The sequence below is a fragment of the Candoia aspera genome, chromosome 15, assembly GCF_035149785.1.
Source record: "Candoia aspera isolate rCanAsp1 chromosome 15, rCanAsp1.hap2, whole genome shotgun sequence".
In the NCBI taxonomy this organism is placed as follows: Eukaryota; Metazoa; Chordata; class Lepidosauria; order Squamata; family Boidae; genus Candoia; species Candoia aspera.
This window is the reverse complement of record NC_086167.1, coordinates 14,855,695-14,873,641: the sequence shown is the minus strand read 5'-3', so window position 1 is coordinate 14,873,641 and position 17,947 is coordinate 14,855,695. Positions and strand designations below refer to the sequence as shown.

At 44.3% G+C, this 17,947-nt stretch overlaps 1 protein-coding gene across 1 annotated transcript; it reads right to left on the bottom strand.

Moving 5' to 3' along the window:
- Nucleotides 1–1,909: 1,909 nt before the first annotated feature.
- Nucleotides 1,910–16,451, bottom strand: VPS37B (VPS37B subunit of ESCRT-I). The gene is made up of 4 exons (XM_063315462.1): nucleotides 16,252–16,451; nucleotides 5,772–5,943; nucleotides 4,009–4,091; nucleotides 1,910–3,502 (listed from the first exon to the last, which is right to left on the bottom strand). Exons 1-4 carry the CDS (start codon nucleotides 16,354–16,356, stop codon nucleotides 3,029–3,031), a joined length of 834 nt encoding a protein of 277 aa, XP_063171532.1. The 5' UTR covers nucleotides 16,357–16,451; the 3' UTR covers nucleotides 1,910–3,028.
- Nucleotides 16,452–17,947: the final 1,496 nt, after the last annotated feature.

Below are 17,947 nucleotides of genomic sequence, written 5' to 3'. Positions count from 1 at the left end.
AGTCCCAAAAGGTTTCAGAAAGCGAGAAAATGCTCTGTGAAATTTAGACACAGGCTTAAGCCTCCTTTTCTTGGGGAGTCTGAATATTCTCGCCAGTGACAAAATAAAAGCAGGCAGCAGCATGTGAGAACTGCGGAGCAAAGCATTCCCCTGAATGTGAGCATGTCTGGCCCTTGAGACTGCTGAAATGTTGAGCATCCGAGGCCTCCTCCTGGAGCAGGTAGCCACCTATAAGCATACTTCGTTGCATCAGGTACGCAAGGGTGTCCCAACAAGAGGCTTCTAACACTGGGGCAACATCGAATTAGGTTGCGAATCTGCCTTGCTTGAAGAGTAGGAAACACGTGCAACGCTCCAAGAGCCACGCTTTTTCTCAATAAAAAAATGAAAGAGGAAGTCGTAACTGATGTCAGTGCCAAAAAATGGATGCCTCGATGCCCATCCCTGCCTGTTTTTTTTTTAAACAATAGCACGAGGTTGAGACACGCTGAAAGACTAACGCAACTGGCATCAAGACTCATCTTTGTGACTTAAGCTGCCGGGAGTCTTTAACGTGACCGAGACTTCTGCAAGTCACCCGCTGAGCCCAAAAGGCATTTGAGTGACTCATCTGTTCAAGCCCACTCAACTGGTTGAGATGCATCCAAACTTTGTTCTTGAAGCTTCAGCTTACGATTCCCTCGGAGGGCAAATCAGGCAAGCGGCTTTTCCAGCATTAGGCGTCTCTTGGGGCACCCGGGTGCCTCAGAGGGCTGCCCTGCAAGGAGCAACTTTTGAAGAGCACGTAGGAGCAGGCTCTCTCGAGGGAATCATGCTGGCAAAGCCATTTATCAAGCCATGGCCTCAGCAGCTTTGCCTGTCTCACACAGCGCGTTGCGGAGAAGCAGCGATGAAGGCCACGGATCACAACAGAACCGCGTGGGTATAAAGCACCGAGGAACCCTTGTATGCCTTCGCTGTCTTTTTAAAAGACGAAAATGCTTTTCCCTTAGTCTATTTTTTCACAATGGCCCACAACTCCATGGGGTGAAGTAGTTCATTCAGCAGGCTCGAACAGGTTTAGGAACTGCTGGCCTTCGCAGAGACCTCAAAAGGTTGCATCCAGAAGGGCCGCTCTAGCCCAAGGAAAGGAAATCTGCCCTCTAAGAGGAAAGTGCCATTTTGCAGATGATCACAAGTGTACAATGGCTTGATTAGTGACGAAGGAGTACAGCCCCAACTTTTTATCTTCCAGTCTAAGGTTATGGCTTGAAGAAAAGAGCCCTTTGCTCTAAAATATCTTTAGAAGGTTATTCTTAAGTCGCTCGTAGAAAGAGGGAGAGCTCAGAAGAGTATAAATACGACACATTTCCCAGCACTTAGTTAAGGAAACGTAGTCAATGCTTAGCTTCGCTCACCACGAAGAGAACGTGAACTAGAAAATCCTGTTAACGAGTTACAGAACGGAACAAGCGGGGGAAGAAAGCTGGAGTGTACGCATCAAGGTCGACATTCACAACTCCAGGTTTTTCCAGAGAGATAAATCAGAGGACGTTCTGCACCAGCGGGAAGCCAAATGGCAACAGAAGCTGATAATTGATACGGTGTTCTCACAACTTCACGCCTGTGTTTCTTACAACTCCTTCTACCTCTTGTTATCACTCCCTTCAAATACCTTTCCAGTGTGACACTGCCCCCTTCTCTCTCCACAAACATGATTGTGGCAGCCCGGATTTCAGGGAAGCGTTGGATGGTACCAAGAAAACCCAACCTATTTAAGAAAAAGGTCTTATGCTGCAAATCGCCCAGAGATGCTTTAAGACGCTTGCTCAGAGACGGATGCTCTAGTTGACTAGGAAATGCTGCTTTCCACTTGTTTTTTCAAACATGTGAACTTTTCATCACAGAGATACACATAATTTTCTTAAAAAAAAAAAAAAAAAACCCACAGTAATCCTGTTATCTTGGTTCCTGGTCTTTTAGAAAAGCGTAGCTTCTGCAGCACACAAAAGATTTGTAAGAGGAGGCAAAGGGGGCGGGGGGGGGGGTTGTCCCAATCCGAGGCAGACATGAGGTTCTTGGTTATACAGTAACTTTGGTTTAGGGTTAAGGAATGGGAACATAAAGCTGGAGGAATTAATTGATTAAGATAAAGACAAGCATTAAGTCAAGCTTGGGCCCGTGAGTATTTTTGGCAAAACTTGCTTCCCAAGACACAGGCGCATTAAAGGCCAAGACTTTCTAGATCTTTGCTGGGAAAATGTGTAAGAGACACACAGCCCTCACTGCAAGCAAGCAGCTGTGAAAGGAAGCGGGGTGGAAGGAGACACAAGCAGCAGAATGACGGTGTTGCTCCAGTGGCATGGATTGTGTATTCCTGGCCAACCCCCAAGAGCAGGGATTTAAATTCCCGTTTGCTGTTTTTTAAATCCTGAGGCTTTCATGGGTACAAGTAGTTGATTTTCCCACACCTGCCCACTGAAATTGGCAGCCTATTGCTGAAATGGATGGGATTACATCAGTGGGGAAACAACTTGCCCCCCACAGGGGCTAACACGAAGATTTGCTAACTCAGAACCACAAAGTATTTTTTTGTACCACCAGCACGAGTCCCTTTATTGCCATTTCGGTGTGACTTTGTTCTCAGAACATATATTCAAAAGCTACCATTCGGGGATTAGAACTGGGTTTCTCTTCTGGAATTCGCTTTCCATGCCCAAAGCAGGGAGCAAAAAGAACATCTCTTGGGCGGTGGCCTGCATGCCACAATGCCTGGAATCTCCTCTTAAGAACGAGGCAAGTTTCTGTTTATAATGGAAGCATTTCACCGATTCTACCCTTGAGTTTAACACCCTTCTAGGACGGAGATGCCGATTCCGTTTAAAAAAAAAAAAATGTCGATCAACATCTGTGGCATTTGCAGGATCCACTGACGGTTTCCCTTGGGCACAGAGCGCAGTTGGTTTCCCACTACTTCGGTTGAGTTTCCAGGCTTTAAGGGTCGTAAAGGTCAGCACCAGTGTACAGAAATCAGGAGACGATGGCATTTTCATTCCACAATAAAACCAGGGTTGGGAGGAAGGCGAGGCGGGGGCCTCTGAGGCAGTGCGGGCGGGTACAACGGCACAAACGGATTTGGGTAACCTGGGGACGGCCCTTGGCCTGGCGGTGGAGCTCCTGTTCTTGGGGGAACCAGAGGATATGGAACGCTTGGATAAGGGAGGGCCGGCCCCACATTCATTGCCACCATAAATGGAGTTGGAAAACGTCCCGCTGGGACCACGGACCCTGGAGGAGGAGGGGGGGGATTGCGGCGAGGCATAACAGAAGGAGGCGCATTTGCCTCTGAAGTCTGAAGCACGGGCTGAGGAGGGACCAGGGGCCGTCGGGGTCCTTTCAGTACCACCTCTTGGAGTTTCTCTATTTTTACCCGCCGCAAATGAGCTAATTTCCTTTGACTCTGATATTCATCAATGAAGGCGTCCAGTGGAACTTCACCATCCAGAAACTTCTCGGCCATGTTCTGTTGGAAAGAGGGAATGAACTGTTAGGAAGGGGCACAGTCTGGAAAGACAGAGCCTGTTTCTAAGGGCATCTTTGTCTCTTGCTGCTAGAAGGTAACTCGGAAGAGCTGACTTAGCCTACAGCAACTTCGTCGCCTACGCATCTCACCGTCTGGACCTTGTTTCACGTGGGCTCCAGATCACAAGCTCTCAGCTCCTCTGTCTGAGGCCCTTTAACGATTTTCTACTTTCTTTTTGTTTAGCTCTTTTCTAAAGCCCCAAGCTCAGCCGTATTCTTGGGTGGGTTGACGGGGATCCAAACACAAGGGGAAAGGCACCTTACAATTCAAGTCTTCCTGGGATGTAGGCGTGAGCAGGCAAGTCAATTTTACATTTGGTAGGGCAAATATTAGCTGGCTAATATTTCATGACGAGTCTGTTTCGCAAGTCTGCAGTGAAGCCTCAGAAACAAGAACAGTTCCTTTAAAATCCCCAGCAAAACCAACAGGAGATTTTTCCTATTTACCTCAGTGTCTTCTTCAATTTTGGCCCCTTCTGTCTGAAGGAGTGCAAGGAGGGTCTCCAGCGAAGCATTATTGGATTGTCTGTCTGGAAAGCGGGGAAGGGGTTGGGGGCGCAACGGGAACAGCCATGAATTCAAGCAGAGCTCATAAATGAATGATTGCCACACAGTAAAACAATTTAAAAATAAAAGCACAGAAGAGAAGCCATTAATACTAGCGCAATGCATTTAGGTTCAGAACTTGCACTGATTATTTGCTGGTGCTGTTTTCAAGTCTGACAAACTGAAGACCACTTTTGTGAAGTGGTTAAGATCTGAACTAGAAACTGGGATACTGTGACTTTAGTTCTCTCTTAGGCGTATATTTGGTCTCATATTGTTCTTGGAACTGAAACTTAAGTAGTAAAGGCCCATGGGGTGGGTGAGGCCCTGCCAATAACTAGCTAACACACTTATCATATGCATAAGTATAGGAAAAGTTGCATCAACTCCTAGTTTAAAACTTGGGAGCATGATGCTTTAGCTCTGTTTCAGTGCATTACGAGAGCTAGCAACCATGGCTAATTTTGTGTGGGCTCTGCGGTTACGTAGCATTGAGCCTGTTTAATTCTTGGATGGGTGACTATTCCAAGATTGTAAGCTAGACTGGAAGAGGCAATACAGACACGTCCTTCTGTACATTTTCAAAGAAAACTGCATGTAATAATGAGGAATTTACCTTGACTTGAGGATGTCTTAGCTTTTCAGTGAGGCAGGAAGTAAGCCTCAAAGTTGGGATGTCTTGATTCAACTATTACCCCAACCACAAAGTCCCTAACAGACTTTTAGGTCTGCTGCACTCTCTTGCCATCAACTCCACCCCCTCCTTTGTAATACTTATTCGTTTACAATATTTTGTACACTGTCCCAATTGCAAGATCCTAAGCGGTATCCCAGAAGGCTGAGAAGAACAAAAACAGCAGAATACATACCAAGATGATTGCTTGCAACCAACTGATTAGGGCCAAAATAAGATAGGAACAAAGAAAAGTTTAAACTCTTTTGCAAAATGCAGGGAGAAACACCAAGCAAGCAAAGGAAATCTACCTTACTGCTCTGTGATAATGAGTATTGAAATAATGCATGCTGCTTGGAAACTTCTACCGCCCTGTGCTGGTGCTTTTATTGCAAGACAATACGCTCCACAGAGCTTCTGAGGGCTGGGCAAGGGAACGTGGCAGCCTTCCAACTGGAGTGGCGATCTCCAGGGACTGGAACACCAGCATGCAGGAAATATCTGTTCTCGTCAACAGCTCATTTCCCCAAGCATTTATTCCCACAATCAGCAGCTTAACAGTTTAACTTTTCTAAATACAAACTACTAACGATTAAGGCTATCAAACATTGTCAGTTAGTTGTAAGCCATATTTTTTTATTCGTTTGCATTAGTTCAGTTCTAAATTAAAATATACTTCATATTTTGATGCCACACCCAACTGTCGCTCCAAGAATGGCCTTAGTGGAGACCAGGTTCCACTTTTTCTTGCAGATAAAAGGTTTTAAGGAGGTGTGCCATCTCTTTTGAACAAAGTCTTTGAAAAGGAACAGTTTAAGCATCTCTAGTTCAATTAACCACTGCTCAGCTCATTAGCAGAGCGCATCTTTAAACGACTGAATCAAGCCCATTCTTTGCTATGTATTTGTATGATCTAATAATCTGGAGCTTGTCCCAGCCATCCCAAGCCCCTTATGGAAAGGAAAAGACTTGAAGGGAATTGGATCCTTACCTAGCTTGGTTTTCTTTATCTGATATGCTTCGAAGAGAACCTGTAGCTCTTGATACTTCTGAGTTAATGTGGCTTTCAGGGCATCTAATTTTGGCTGGTATAAGAGGTTTCCTTCTGCTAGGCTGTGGTTACTGGCAAGAGTCATTTCTTTGCTAAGCTGAACATTTTGGGCCTGCAAAAGAAAGAGGCAGACGGTTTGGCAGAAAATCCATTACAGAGACGGAATATTTCTAAATTTCTCTCTGGTGAGCAAGCACAGCAGTAAGCCACCTTTCTGGTATTCATATTAATTAGCCGGAGGAAAGGGGGACGCGATCCCGATTGTCCGCCTCTCTCAAAGAAACAGACTGAGAGCACAGCCAGAATGTAAATCAAGCTGTCTCTCCCACCCCCAAATTTAATTTATGGAAGAGAGAGAAAGCAAAGAGGGGAGCTATTTGGGAAGCTAAGCAAGCTGGCTTGGCACCGGCTTGTGTGAGACCTCATAACGAGACCCTGTAGATCAAAGGGGAAATTGTGTGATCTGAACTGTCATTCAGCAGGAGCGAACAGCAGGACTCTGTTCCCCCGGTTTCCTTGATTGTATGAATCTGATAAAGGCGTCTTTATTGCACTCAGAAGTTAGCATGCACATAATGCCACCCCTGGAAGAGACTGGATGGTTTTCCAAACCGTGACACGCATTCACTTTAGGCCACATAACTTTTTGAAACATAATAGTGTGCCATCTAACATGAATGACGGGAACGAGAAGGAAAGGGTGGCAATGAAATGGGTACCAGTTCCTTTATAAGTGCTATGTAACAACTGTGGAACAGCTGCTGCCCGAGTTGCCCCCGTGGACCGGTGTCTTCCCTCCTCCTCCAGACCGAGAAACAGTGCACTCAGGACTGCAGTGAGTCACTTTCTCCCATTTTATACCAAATGCCAGCACCATCCCCCAAGATATTAAAAGCTATGTTACGATGAGTCATATAAGACCATTTAGAGCCACCAACATAGGCTAAAAAGCTACTGAAAAGATTTTGACCGTTGGGTGGAAAACTCTTGGTTGGTCATTGTGGGAAGCAGGGCAGTGGGCCAGATCAGTCCTTGACTGATTGAGACAGGCTCTTTTGTCACTCCTGGGAATGTCCAATTTTAAGCCTAACTCCCAACATGCTTGCTGCACATCCTCTCTTAATCATTTGCTACCATGCTAAAATTTAAGAAGAACAAAGGCAAGGCTAAATGTGTTCTCTACAGCAATTGTTAATTCTCTTCCAGTGACTCACTGCACATCTCCCTGATTTCTGCTTTCCAAATCATCAGCCTACTATCTTGGCCATATAAATGACAATGTTACATTTAGCTCATATTTACACACATTCCCACTCGCAGGTACATCTATCACGTTGCATTAAAAAAAAAATCTAAACTAACGTCCACTGACTACAGGACTCAGCTTTGAGAAGAGCTTAAATAACCGATCTGCTCGTCACTGCTAGCACTGTGAGTTAAATACACAAGTTTGATTTTTGTGGTGATTTAAAAGTATGCATCTCTTTATTTTAAACATTTGAAAGCTATTCACAATCACTAGAATGAAACTGATTAGTACCAACACCAAAAATCATAACATTCATTAAAAATACTCCCAATATTGGGAGTTTATGGCTGTGGAATGCTATTAAAAAAAGAAGAAGTTTTAGGACACCTAAACTCATCAGCATGGGGACTTGTCACATCACAAAAAGGAGATTACTCCATGAGAAATATGCTGTCACAGAAAGGTCCACCCATCAACTATCGACCCACAAACCTCAGTGCAGAGAACAGAGTCCGCCACAAATAAACCCCATCCAATCGCAACGAAGTCAGTATTTCTGCAAACAGCTTCCCCATAACATGGGAACAAAAGCTAACTTACTAGATCACTCCAACCAAGTTACCACAAACAGATAAAGTTTCTGCAATAACCACATTTGTCAGATGTCAATCCTTTAGGAATAAGGGATTGGAAAACTCAGAATTGTATCTAACAGTGGTCTTTCTACAATAGGAGGCTTCTGGATCCAGTAGAGTCTTGTGTCAACAAAATGGGGAGATGTTCCGGATAGTTCTCCCCATTCCCCTGAAGGTTTTTTGTACCACTACCCACACAAAAAGTCACCCATGCTGAGGAGGGGTATGTGCGTGCACGCATGCATGAGCTTCAAGAGAAAGGGGACTTGCAGAAAAAAAACCTTTGTTCTCATGCTGCTGATGAAAACCACCCCTCTGGAGATCTACCAGATTATCAGCCCTTATTGTGCACTTTATCACATTTACCAACACTGGCACACAGGCACATGTTATCAAGGATATCAGAAGGTCTCAGGTAACAGGTACCCACCCTCAACACTAACAGCACTGGGCACATTAGCAGAAAAAAGATGATGCCGCAACTGTGGTGCAAAACTATACTCCATTCAATTAGGGCTTCCCTTTTTAACCTTAATTCTGTAATAAGCCTTTCTGCAACTATGTTTTATGGCTTTATTACATGAGCTTAAGGTTGGACTTGCACAGTTATGGCAACCATGCAATAATTCATGCTAAATTAATAAGGTTTTATATATAGCTCAAGGCACAGCTTACAAGCTATAGCACAGGACTGAATGACATGCCGGAGCAGCTTCCCAATCTGGTGCTCTCCACCCTTATTAAGGCCTAAAATTCCAGTATTCTGAGGTACTATGGACACAGACTGGGAATTGTGAAGAACACCCAGTGGGCAAGACTGCTCTGCATACACAGTATGTATGTATGTATGTATGTATGTATGTATGTATGTATGTATGTATGTATTGATATTTCAAACTCCAATCAACAAACACGTCTCAAAGCCCAACCAGTTAAATTTGCCAGTAACTCACAGTTGAGGTTCCGCACTTCTGTTTCAGAAGTCTCAGTAACAAAGAAATAAAAACAGACAAAGGCAGATTTTTAATCCTTCCCATTGTAAGCTGTTTGAAGGGCTTGGGTGGGTGGGTGGGTGGGTGGGGAATAAGCTTGCTTTGAGCACTGACCTACATGTATTTTAGAGCCAGCTGAGAATCTAGGTACTTTCACTGTGGGTTATAACTCAATAATAACCCTGTTAAACAGCTCAGCATCGATTCAAGCGCATACTTTTTTGTTTGGAACGGAAGAGTGGAGACGGGGGAGAACCGAAGTACGGGAAAATTACAGTTTTCCTCCCACAAAATTACCAGGTAACTATGAAACAGTGATTCATGTGCAAGATTAGTTCCATTGTGGGAAACAAGGCTGCTCCGGAGGGAACAACTAACCTTAAACTACAAATACCTTATGAAGCACATATCTCAAAAAGGCTAATCCAAGGGCTCACCACAGTCTGGCAAATCCAGTTATAACTCTGCTCCTGTTGCCGCTACAAGGAACCCTCTCAACATTTCCACCAAAATGGGGGATTAACAAATGATCCTTACATTTGTTCCAGGATTCTGGAACTGCAATCCCAAAACATAATGGAGGAACAGATCTATTTTCTCAGCAAAATCTCAAAAATCTGTCCTGCCTGTGATACCTTTAATTCAAAACCCCAGTTCTGATGTTCCGTTGTGATGCTGTGATTGAATCAAACTCTACAAATGGACACAAAAACACGCTACGGTTACATCGTCACTGCTTGATTCTGTTTCTGAATAGAACTGAAAGATATCATTAAATGCATACAGTCATGTAATCATATCCATTTTTACCCTGCCACTTAGTTAACCTTCTCCTCTAAAAGGCTTACTGTCCTGTGCATAGCACGTTGACAGCATGGCATGTTAAAGGTTAAAAATGGAGCCATTCTCTCGGTCATCCAATTGTCCCATTTACTACTGAAGTGAATGGCAAACTCTTGGTCACTTGCAAGACGCAGAAGATTAGAATGAGAACATACACAATGGCTCAACCTTGTAAGCCTGCAATAGTCTCAAATAACGGCGTATCAGATAGGTTTTGAAGGGTGTTCATTCTAACACTTAGATCTTGCTTCCCAGTCGTATTACTGATTATTACTTCGTTATCGTTCAATTTAATAATAAAAAAAAAAAGCAGATAGCTTTTAAACTATCTTTAAACTAACTTTACATCATGAAACTCATCTCCTCTCTCCCCCCCCACAGGAAATGACTCCTGTTTGGGGCAGAAGTAAGATGGACATTTAAACAGGCGGGTTTTGATCACACCATAATGGCTGCCATCTTGACTCTTCTACCATATTCCACAGATATCCCTGTGCACAACTATGGTAAAAAAAAAAAAGTCCTATATTGTACTTTGTGCAGCAGGCTGAAAAAGTTGGAAAAAAGCACTTAAGTGTATGACCGCTAAGGTAAAGGTAAAGGTTTCCCTTGACGTAAAGTCCAGTCGAGTCCGACTATAGGGGGCGGTGCTCATCTCCGTTTCTAAGCCTTGGAGCCGGCGTTGTCCATAGGACACTTCTGGGTCATGTGGCCAGCATGACGACTCGGAACGCCGTTACCTTCCCGCCGAAGCGGTACCTATTGATCTACTCACATTTGCGTGTTTTCGAACTGCTTGGTGAGCAGGAGCTGGGACGAGCAACGGGAGCTCACCCCGCCGCGCGGTTTCGAACCGCCGACCTTCCGATCGACAGCTCAGCGGTTTAACCCGCAGCGCCACCGCGTCCCTTTATTTCCCTACAGAGCTGCTATTCAACATCCAAGCTCTTCGGTCTTGTCAACAGATTGGTGCCCACCCAGTGTTTCCCCCCCCACCCCAGCCTTAGTTTACTATTGGACACAGAAATAACAAGAGCGTTTATTACAGGATATACAAAGGAATACTTGCTATGCTGGAACAAAGCAGCTCATAATCTATGAAAAATACTTTTTTATATAGTACATGCATTATGTCATACCAGGAAGCTTATTTGGGTTTTAACTTCTACCAACGCGTACCACAAAAAGCAGTTAGCAAGTACATTACTCCCTGATGGTGCGGTGAATAAACTGATGTGCCCTTATTAGATGTTCGATCTACCAACATCCTGATAATCAACTATTCAGTTGGAAGCATAAAATGCACCAGACATTTGGTAACTGGAACAGATTTCGCATGCATTATCCAGCTAAAATTTAATGATGAATCACTCACTAAGGCTTAGCAACACCAAAATAGAAGAGATCCAAGATCTGAGTGGAAAGGGGAAAAAAAAAAGAATCTGTATCATTATCCAAGTCAGGGAGATGGAAGTGGAATATCAGCTCACTGTTATGTAACTAATCACAAGTCCAATTTTAAGAATTACATTTTATGCCTTAAAAATATCCCTTGCTCAGAGAACTATGTTCATCTCACGGAGCACAGAATTTAGGGGTATCTTAATAGGGCATACCATGCCAGTGGAGTAATCCCTCCTTGGAGAGAGGTAAGACTCAGCCTTCCCTAACTTATTGTTCTCCAGATGTGCAGGATCTCAACTCCCATTAGAAACCAATAATCTAACACATCTGGAAGTGACTGAGCTAGAGAAATATGTCACAGAAAGCTTCTTCTTTTTTCCATCGCATTATATAAGGTACTCCACTCATCTCAGAAGTATTTTATCCAGAGTTCTTTTTTTCCCTGTTTCAGAAGGCTTGGTGTGCCAAGTTTGTTGCAGACGCTCAAAAACTCAAATCCAATGGGGCCTTAAAGATTTCAGACTGCATATATACACCAAACTAAGCCATGATTTGTTTAGCCATGATATACTAAGTAACCCATAACTGGTTTTGCACAACATACATTATAAACCATGATTTATAAGTCATAAGGGCTGGGCTCTTCCAAACACACAAAGCCAAAACCAAAGAAACCACATTTTAGCTTTTTGTGTGTCTGTGCGCCTTTGGTCAGTGTTGACTCCTGCCTACTGCCTGGACTAGTCCCTACAGTTTTCCTGACAAGATTTTTGGGAGTGGTTTGCCCTTGCCTCCTGCTTCCTAGAGCTGCGAGTGAGTGACTGGCCCAAGGTCACCCAGACTTTGTGCCTAAGGCAGGACTAGAACTCACGGTTTCCCAATATCTAGCCTGGTGATTTAACCACTACATCAACGGCTCTACATTTTAGCTTAATGTAATGCATTAATCCACTCACTGTTTCTTGTATTTTCACAAACTAATACTGACTATCACATACATAAAGAGGTAGATATCTGACCTGGATTTTTTGAGATTTGCATTAACACCATGGATATTTTTCATAAAAACTTATGTCACTGTATGCTAAAGAAATATCCCTTCATTTGGCCTAGATTCATGTTCTTTTCTAATCACATGATCATTCCTCCCCCCTTAGAGAACCTCCCCCCGCTTTTTTGTACATTAAAACATAATCATGCCATGATGACAGAATAGGCTATTTGTAAGAAACAAGCTTTTCTTAATTGACTGACCACTAGAAGAGAAAACCAGCCTGCAGTTACTGGCATAGTTAATTAGTAGTCTTAAAACCTAATTTCATGTTGGCAGAAGAGGACATGACCACATTCGCTGTGAGGCTGGAAAACAGTATGATGGAGCCAAGAAACCTCTATACCTATAATATTGTTTTCTCTTCTGGGATAGCGCTTTGTGGGAATACAAGGGATTTTGTCTATGAAAACCCATCAACTGGAGCATTCCTGAACCTTTCAAACTTCCCCTGCCTTGATTTTATACAATACAGGTTAAGTTTTTGAGCGTTATATACTGTAAATGCTATCAGTTTGTAATGTTATAGCACAGCAGCCCAAATGCATTTATTTCCAAGACCTTTGGTTGAGAAAGATTTCTCAACCAAAGGAGATCATTTTACATAATTTCAATGGCAAAAAAAACCCAAGTTATGGTAAAAGGAAGGAAAACACCCCCCAAAAAGTTCATGAGACACAGAAACAAAGAACAGCTTATTTCAGGAATAGTGAGCGAAAGCATTCTAAAAATGGGCTTTCAAGGCAAGAGGTCTTTTTTAACTTCCCTTGGGTGGCAGGAAATTACTTTAAAGGGTAAGTAAACTCTCTCCTTTGTCATTCTAGAGTTTTATAAGGTTGAAGCAAATGACTGAAAGCATGAAAAATTGATACAGGGTAGCCCAATGATTAATTTATTCCAGAATCCCTCTCCAGTAACAGGCTAATTACTTAAGAAAGCAGTAACTCTGCCAATTGAAGATAAGCACGGGGATTAAGCAGTGGCTCTCAAAGGATAGCCAGTGTTTACTGACCAAAGCCAGTATCCAGGACTATCCAGCCTCAACTCAAGTGGTAAATACAGCTTTGCATGCACATGGCCCCACATATGCATTATGCTAAACAAACACCACTGGTCCCATTGTGGTCAAGATTTGAGATGCACAATGGGAGATGAAAAGTGAGAATTTATTTATTTTTATCCCACCTTTATTAAGTTTTCAAATAACTCAAGGCAGCTAACATACCTAATACTCCTTCCTCCTCCTATTTTCCCCACAACAACCACCCCCTGAGGTGACTTGGGCTGAGAGTGACCGGCCCAAGGTCACCCAGCCGGCTTTCATGCCTAAGGCAGGACTAGAACTCACCATCTCCCAGTTTCTAGGCCAGTACCTTAACCACTCTTTAACCCTTGGGATTCTCCCACACTACTGCTACTAACACTGAAAATGTAACTCCAAACACCAGCTTACACAGCAAAATAACTTAAAATACATCACAGTCAAGAAGAGTTGATTTCCCACTTAATTATATTTTTTATATCCTCAGATTAGCATCATTTAACAAGACAGGACAAGTGCTAAGTAGAGCTTAGAGGTATTTGCAGCGGGGAATAAGGCCTATATGCCAATACTCAGCTGCATGGGGCTGCGACCTATTGAGCTCAGTAGGTCTCCTTGAAAGGAACCTAGTCAGAAGATAACTGATACTATGACATTGGCATTCCATACAGGCTGTTCTTTAAAGCTACCTCATGCCAGATTTCCCACCCCACCCCAGCATATCACTCACAAAATAGGGTTCGTTTCATCAAATTAGCACATCTGGTTGTTACAGGAGCAAAAAAGGCTAGGTTTCAAGTTATTAAATACTTCACTTTTGCTTGAATTAAGAACCACAAACAGATGTTAGTTTCATCCTGTTGCAATGTTTCCTTATCGCCCAGAATATAAGGCAAGTATTCTCAGGAAATCTTTTGCAACCTTGGCTATAGGAGCATTTCTGCAGTTTACAAAATACCTTTTCAGACTTGTAGCTCAGCTGTTCCTACTGCTGTTAGGCGGCTTTTCAGATTTTGTACTAGCTGGTTACCACGGAGTGACTAGGGACTACAGACCCTCCCTCACTTTATGAATTCCAGACAACAAAAGACCATAGAGCTAAGTAGGAAAGATTTGTAAAGACACAGAAGCCCTTTCTTTGGCTGGTAGCTATGCAAAGTTCCCAGATGCAAAATAATTCAAGAGTGAGCAGCCCAAATCTCAAATAGCCCAAAAAAAAAAAAAAAAAAAAACCAAGAACAAGAACAAGATAAGGCGTGAAGTCGCAAGTTTGAAAGTGTGGGTACAATTAATTAGCACGGCATATGTTTGCTAAATTCAGAAACTTCTTTTCATCTGCAAGGAATTGAACAAGGAACTACTTTTGCCTTTTTTCATGCTTCAGTAGTCCCTAACTCAAGGAAGTGAGCCGAAAACATTTTTGAACATTATCCTGGATTGCTGCCTACTCCAGAGGCAATACGGAGCAACAGTTCTGATCCTAGAGAAAACCGTGGGAGCCAGGTCCAAATTACGCAGCAGGAGCACAGAACACTCAACCATCTTACCCTCTGTGAACGCTGTTAGGATTAAGTTATTGTCGGGTTATGGCCAAGGGCAGATCAGAGGCTGGGATCTGCTGATCTTACTGAAAATGTTTCTTCCCCATCAAGTAACCTGAGCACAGAAAAGGGGGTAGAGGAGGTATGAACTGCATTTACCACTGAAGCAATATGAAATTAACAGTGAATTCAAGCTCCCCTGTGACAGAGCCACCAGATGGCTGTCCTTCTCAAGGAGTGCCACTAATGCCTAAAACAATAAGCACCCCAGAGCCATAAGGAGATCCCATCCTCTTTTCAGGAATTATGTCTACAGGGCAAGAAACTACACCCTAAGTAGAAAACAAAAGTAACTCAATAGGTCAAGCCAATTAAACTGATGGGGAACCTAAAGGCAGGCCTTATGCTTTTGTTAATAAGCCATTTTATTTTTACATGATTAGAAGTCAGCATGGGAGGTTGCCAACTTTCTGGCCCGCCCTCAACCTCGCTCACCTATTCCCATAATACCACAAGGTTCTAAATGGATGCACAGTCACCCAAATCCATACTCAAAACCGTGGTTAAGTCAACTCAATCTTCCACAATGTATTTCAAAGCAAGCTCTGCATGACTAGCAAGGCCTTACCTCTAAGTAGATACGCACATGACTCAAATGAAAACACACTAACCGACATACAGGTAAGAGTGTTTGTTTACCCACCAATCACAGAAAAATTCATTGTAGCCAAAGACCAGCATGTTTGTTTACCCACTTTGTGTGTTCCTAGGTCTTTAGTGTAACTCCCTCCCTACCTTCCCACAATGGCACAACCTGGGTCCAACTCCAAACGCAGCACCTTTGCTTTTTAAGCCACGCAGCTTCCTTACCAAAGGGGGAAACAGCTCGGCTGGCAGCAAGCAGAAAGGAAGTTTTACCAGGCCACGTTATTCTTAGACCGATACGGGTGACACCGTCAGCAAGCAGAGCCTTTGTGCTTTTGAGAACGCTCCTTCGGGGCGGCCAAGGCAGAAACAGAGCCGGTGCCCCCAAGCCAAGTTCGGCCGCAGGAGAGCCGGGTTAGGGTGGGCTGAGCAACAACTCAGGAGGCTGGAGGCACCTCTCCGGACCAACCTAAGTCCGAAAAAGAGCTCCCAATCGCCTCCGGCTTTCAAGCCCGGCTTGGACCCCGGCTTTGCGATGAAGTTTTGGAGCAGCCGGCTACAGGGAAGCCCCCCACCCCACCCAATCCTTCCCATTAGGGCAGGGGTCCTCAACCTTGGCCACGCTAAGCTGCGCCGACTTCAACTCCCAGAATTCCCCAGCCAGCAAAGCTCAGAGTGGCCGGGTTGAGGACCCCTGCATCAGGGGACGGAAACAGCTGTTCAGTCCCGTTCTGGCCAGACGCAGAGAGCCACCAGCGCTCCAGGGGGGTGGGACGCCCATGACCGCCGGCGGGGGGAGCCGCTTCGCGCCCGGAGGAGTACCATCGAGAAAGGCTCTTAAGCACCCGTTTCCCAGGACACGAAGCTGCCCCTCTTGAGCCCCCCGCTCCTTCGGCGCCCCCAACCCCTAACTTGAGACCTCCCCCCGCCGCCCCAATTCTCCCCTTCGGAGCCTCCCACCCCCACCCTCCCTCGGGGACCCCCACCCCGGGGATCGCCGCCCGCCCGCCCGCCCTACCTCCTCCATCTCCAGGGCCATGTTCTGGAGCTGCTCCTCATCTTCCAGGAGCTCGTTGAGCTGGTGAAGGCTCAGGCCCTCCAACCGCCTGGCGTCCACCGCCATGTCGGGCGAGGAACCGAGGAGGAGGAGGAGGAGGAGGAAGAAGCCGCCGCCGCCGCGTCCGCCCCGCTCGCCGCCCTCCGCAGCTCTGCGCTGGCAGCGGCGGTGGCTGTGCCCGCCGCCCCGCCCGCCGCCCCGCCGGAAGTGCCGCTGCCGCTCTTCCCGGCCACCTCCCTCCTCTCGCCACCAGGTGGAAAAGAAGCGGGGGGAGGAGACGTCGACGTCATCACGCATCTCATGTTCCCCCTCCACCCGGAATATCAAAAGAGGCGGGAAATGGGGGGCGCCCTGAGGGGAGGCGGCGCCGAGGCGCTTTTCCCGCCCTTTTTAAAACTGAATACAGTGATAAAGCCAAATGTACTGATGGTCCCCGCTTTATCATGAACATTCTATATTTTATATTTGCATTCGTAGTTTTATATATTTATATTGAATTGTTTTAGCGACTCGCCATTTTTATTATTTGTAAGCTGCCCAGAGTCGTCGTACGCGAGATGAGCGGCAGAGGAATTTAATTAAGAAATAAATACATAAATGAATAAATAAATGGACTTTATCCCCTGGCTGATTACTGTGTTATAAGCCCCCCCCCGTGGGGTGGGGTTCAAAAAATAAATAACAAATATCATATTTTATATGTTCATGTTTTAAACGGTTACTTTTCTTGTAAACCGCCCAGAGTCCCCCTTTTTAGGGGGAGATGGGCGGTGATATAAATTGGAATAATAAATAAGTTATAATAAAAACATTATTTATTTTAGCGTAAGTCACGTGTCTACAAGTCTACAAGGGACCCTAGTTTCTTGGAAATTAAGGACAAACCTGAAAATGGGGCAAATCTGAAAGAGGTTCATAAGGATTTTAAAAAAAATGTTTATAACTTTGCTTTACCAAGGAAAATTCAAGGGCAAAACCCAGAAAATAAATAAATAAATCTGAAGGACAGCTTTCTGAAATAGAGGACTCGCTTTTGCAATAAAGGACGTGCTGTCACCGTACTTATGTGAAATGGGCGGCTATATAAATCAAATCAATAAATAAATTTATTTAAACTTATATGCCGCCCGGCTCCCAGCGACTCTGGGCGGTTTACAAATTAAAAAAAAACATTCAAGCCGGAAAAACAACACGAAATAAATAAAGAACAAGGTGGGCAGAGATAACAAACCCAGATGGGAACAAAGAAAAAGAGGGCTCTGATCATGGCTTGCCAAAGGCCTGGGCGAATAAAGAAATAAACCATTTTAAAAAATCCCTTAAAATGTGGTTTGGTGAGCAGACTTGGGAATCCCGTGGAAGTGGGGAGCCCTTGAAATAGCTTTATTATATAGAAGATTTTAAAGGCATTCTCCCATGGTTTTAATTATATTTATGTTTTAATTGCTCAATGTTTTTTTCCAGTTTTGTTTTTAATTGTTCTGTTTTATTGTACGCCGATAAACCATGAAAACATCCAATACAATAAAATACTTTCACCATAGCTCATAGTTCTAAACCCCTTTCCAGGAGGATGTTACGAGTCTCATTTGTTTTTATTTTTATTTTTATTTTGCAAATTTGCGAGGCTGCCCAGTGCGACTAGGACCCTGTTTTA

What these genes read in the sequence shown, in the direction of transcription:
- VPS37B (XM_063315462.1), bottom strand. Translation starts at nt 16,356, where the DNA reads ATGGCGGTGGACGCCAGGCGGTTGGAGGGCCTGAGCCTTCACCAGCTC. An exon ending in GATAAAGAAAACCAAGCTAG is followed by an intron (nt 4,092 to 5,771) that starts GTAAGGATCCAA and finishes CCCGCTTTCCAG; the next exon opens with ACAGACAATCCAATAATGCT. An exon ending in AAATTGAAGAAGACACTGAG is followed by an intron (nt 3,503 to 4,008) that starts GTAAATAGGAAA and finishes TCTTTCCAACAG; the next exon opens with AACATGGCCGAGAAGTTTCT.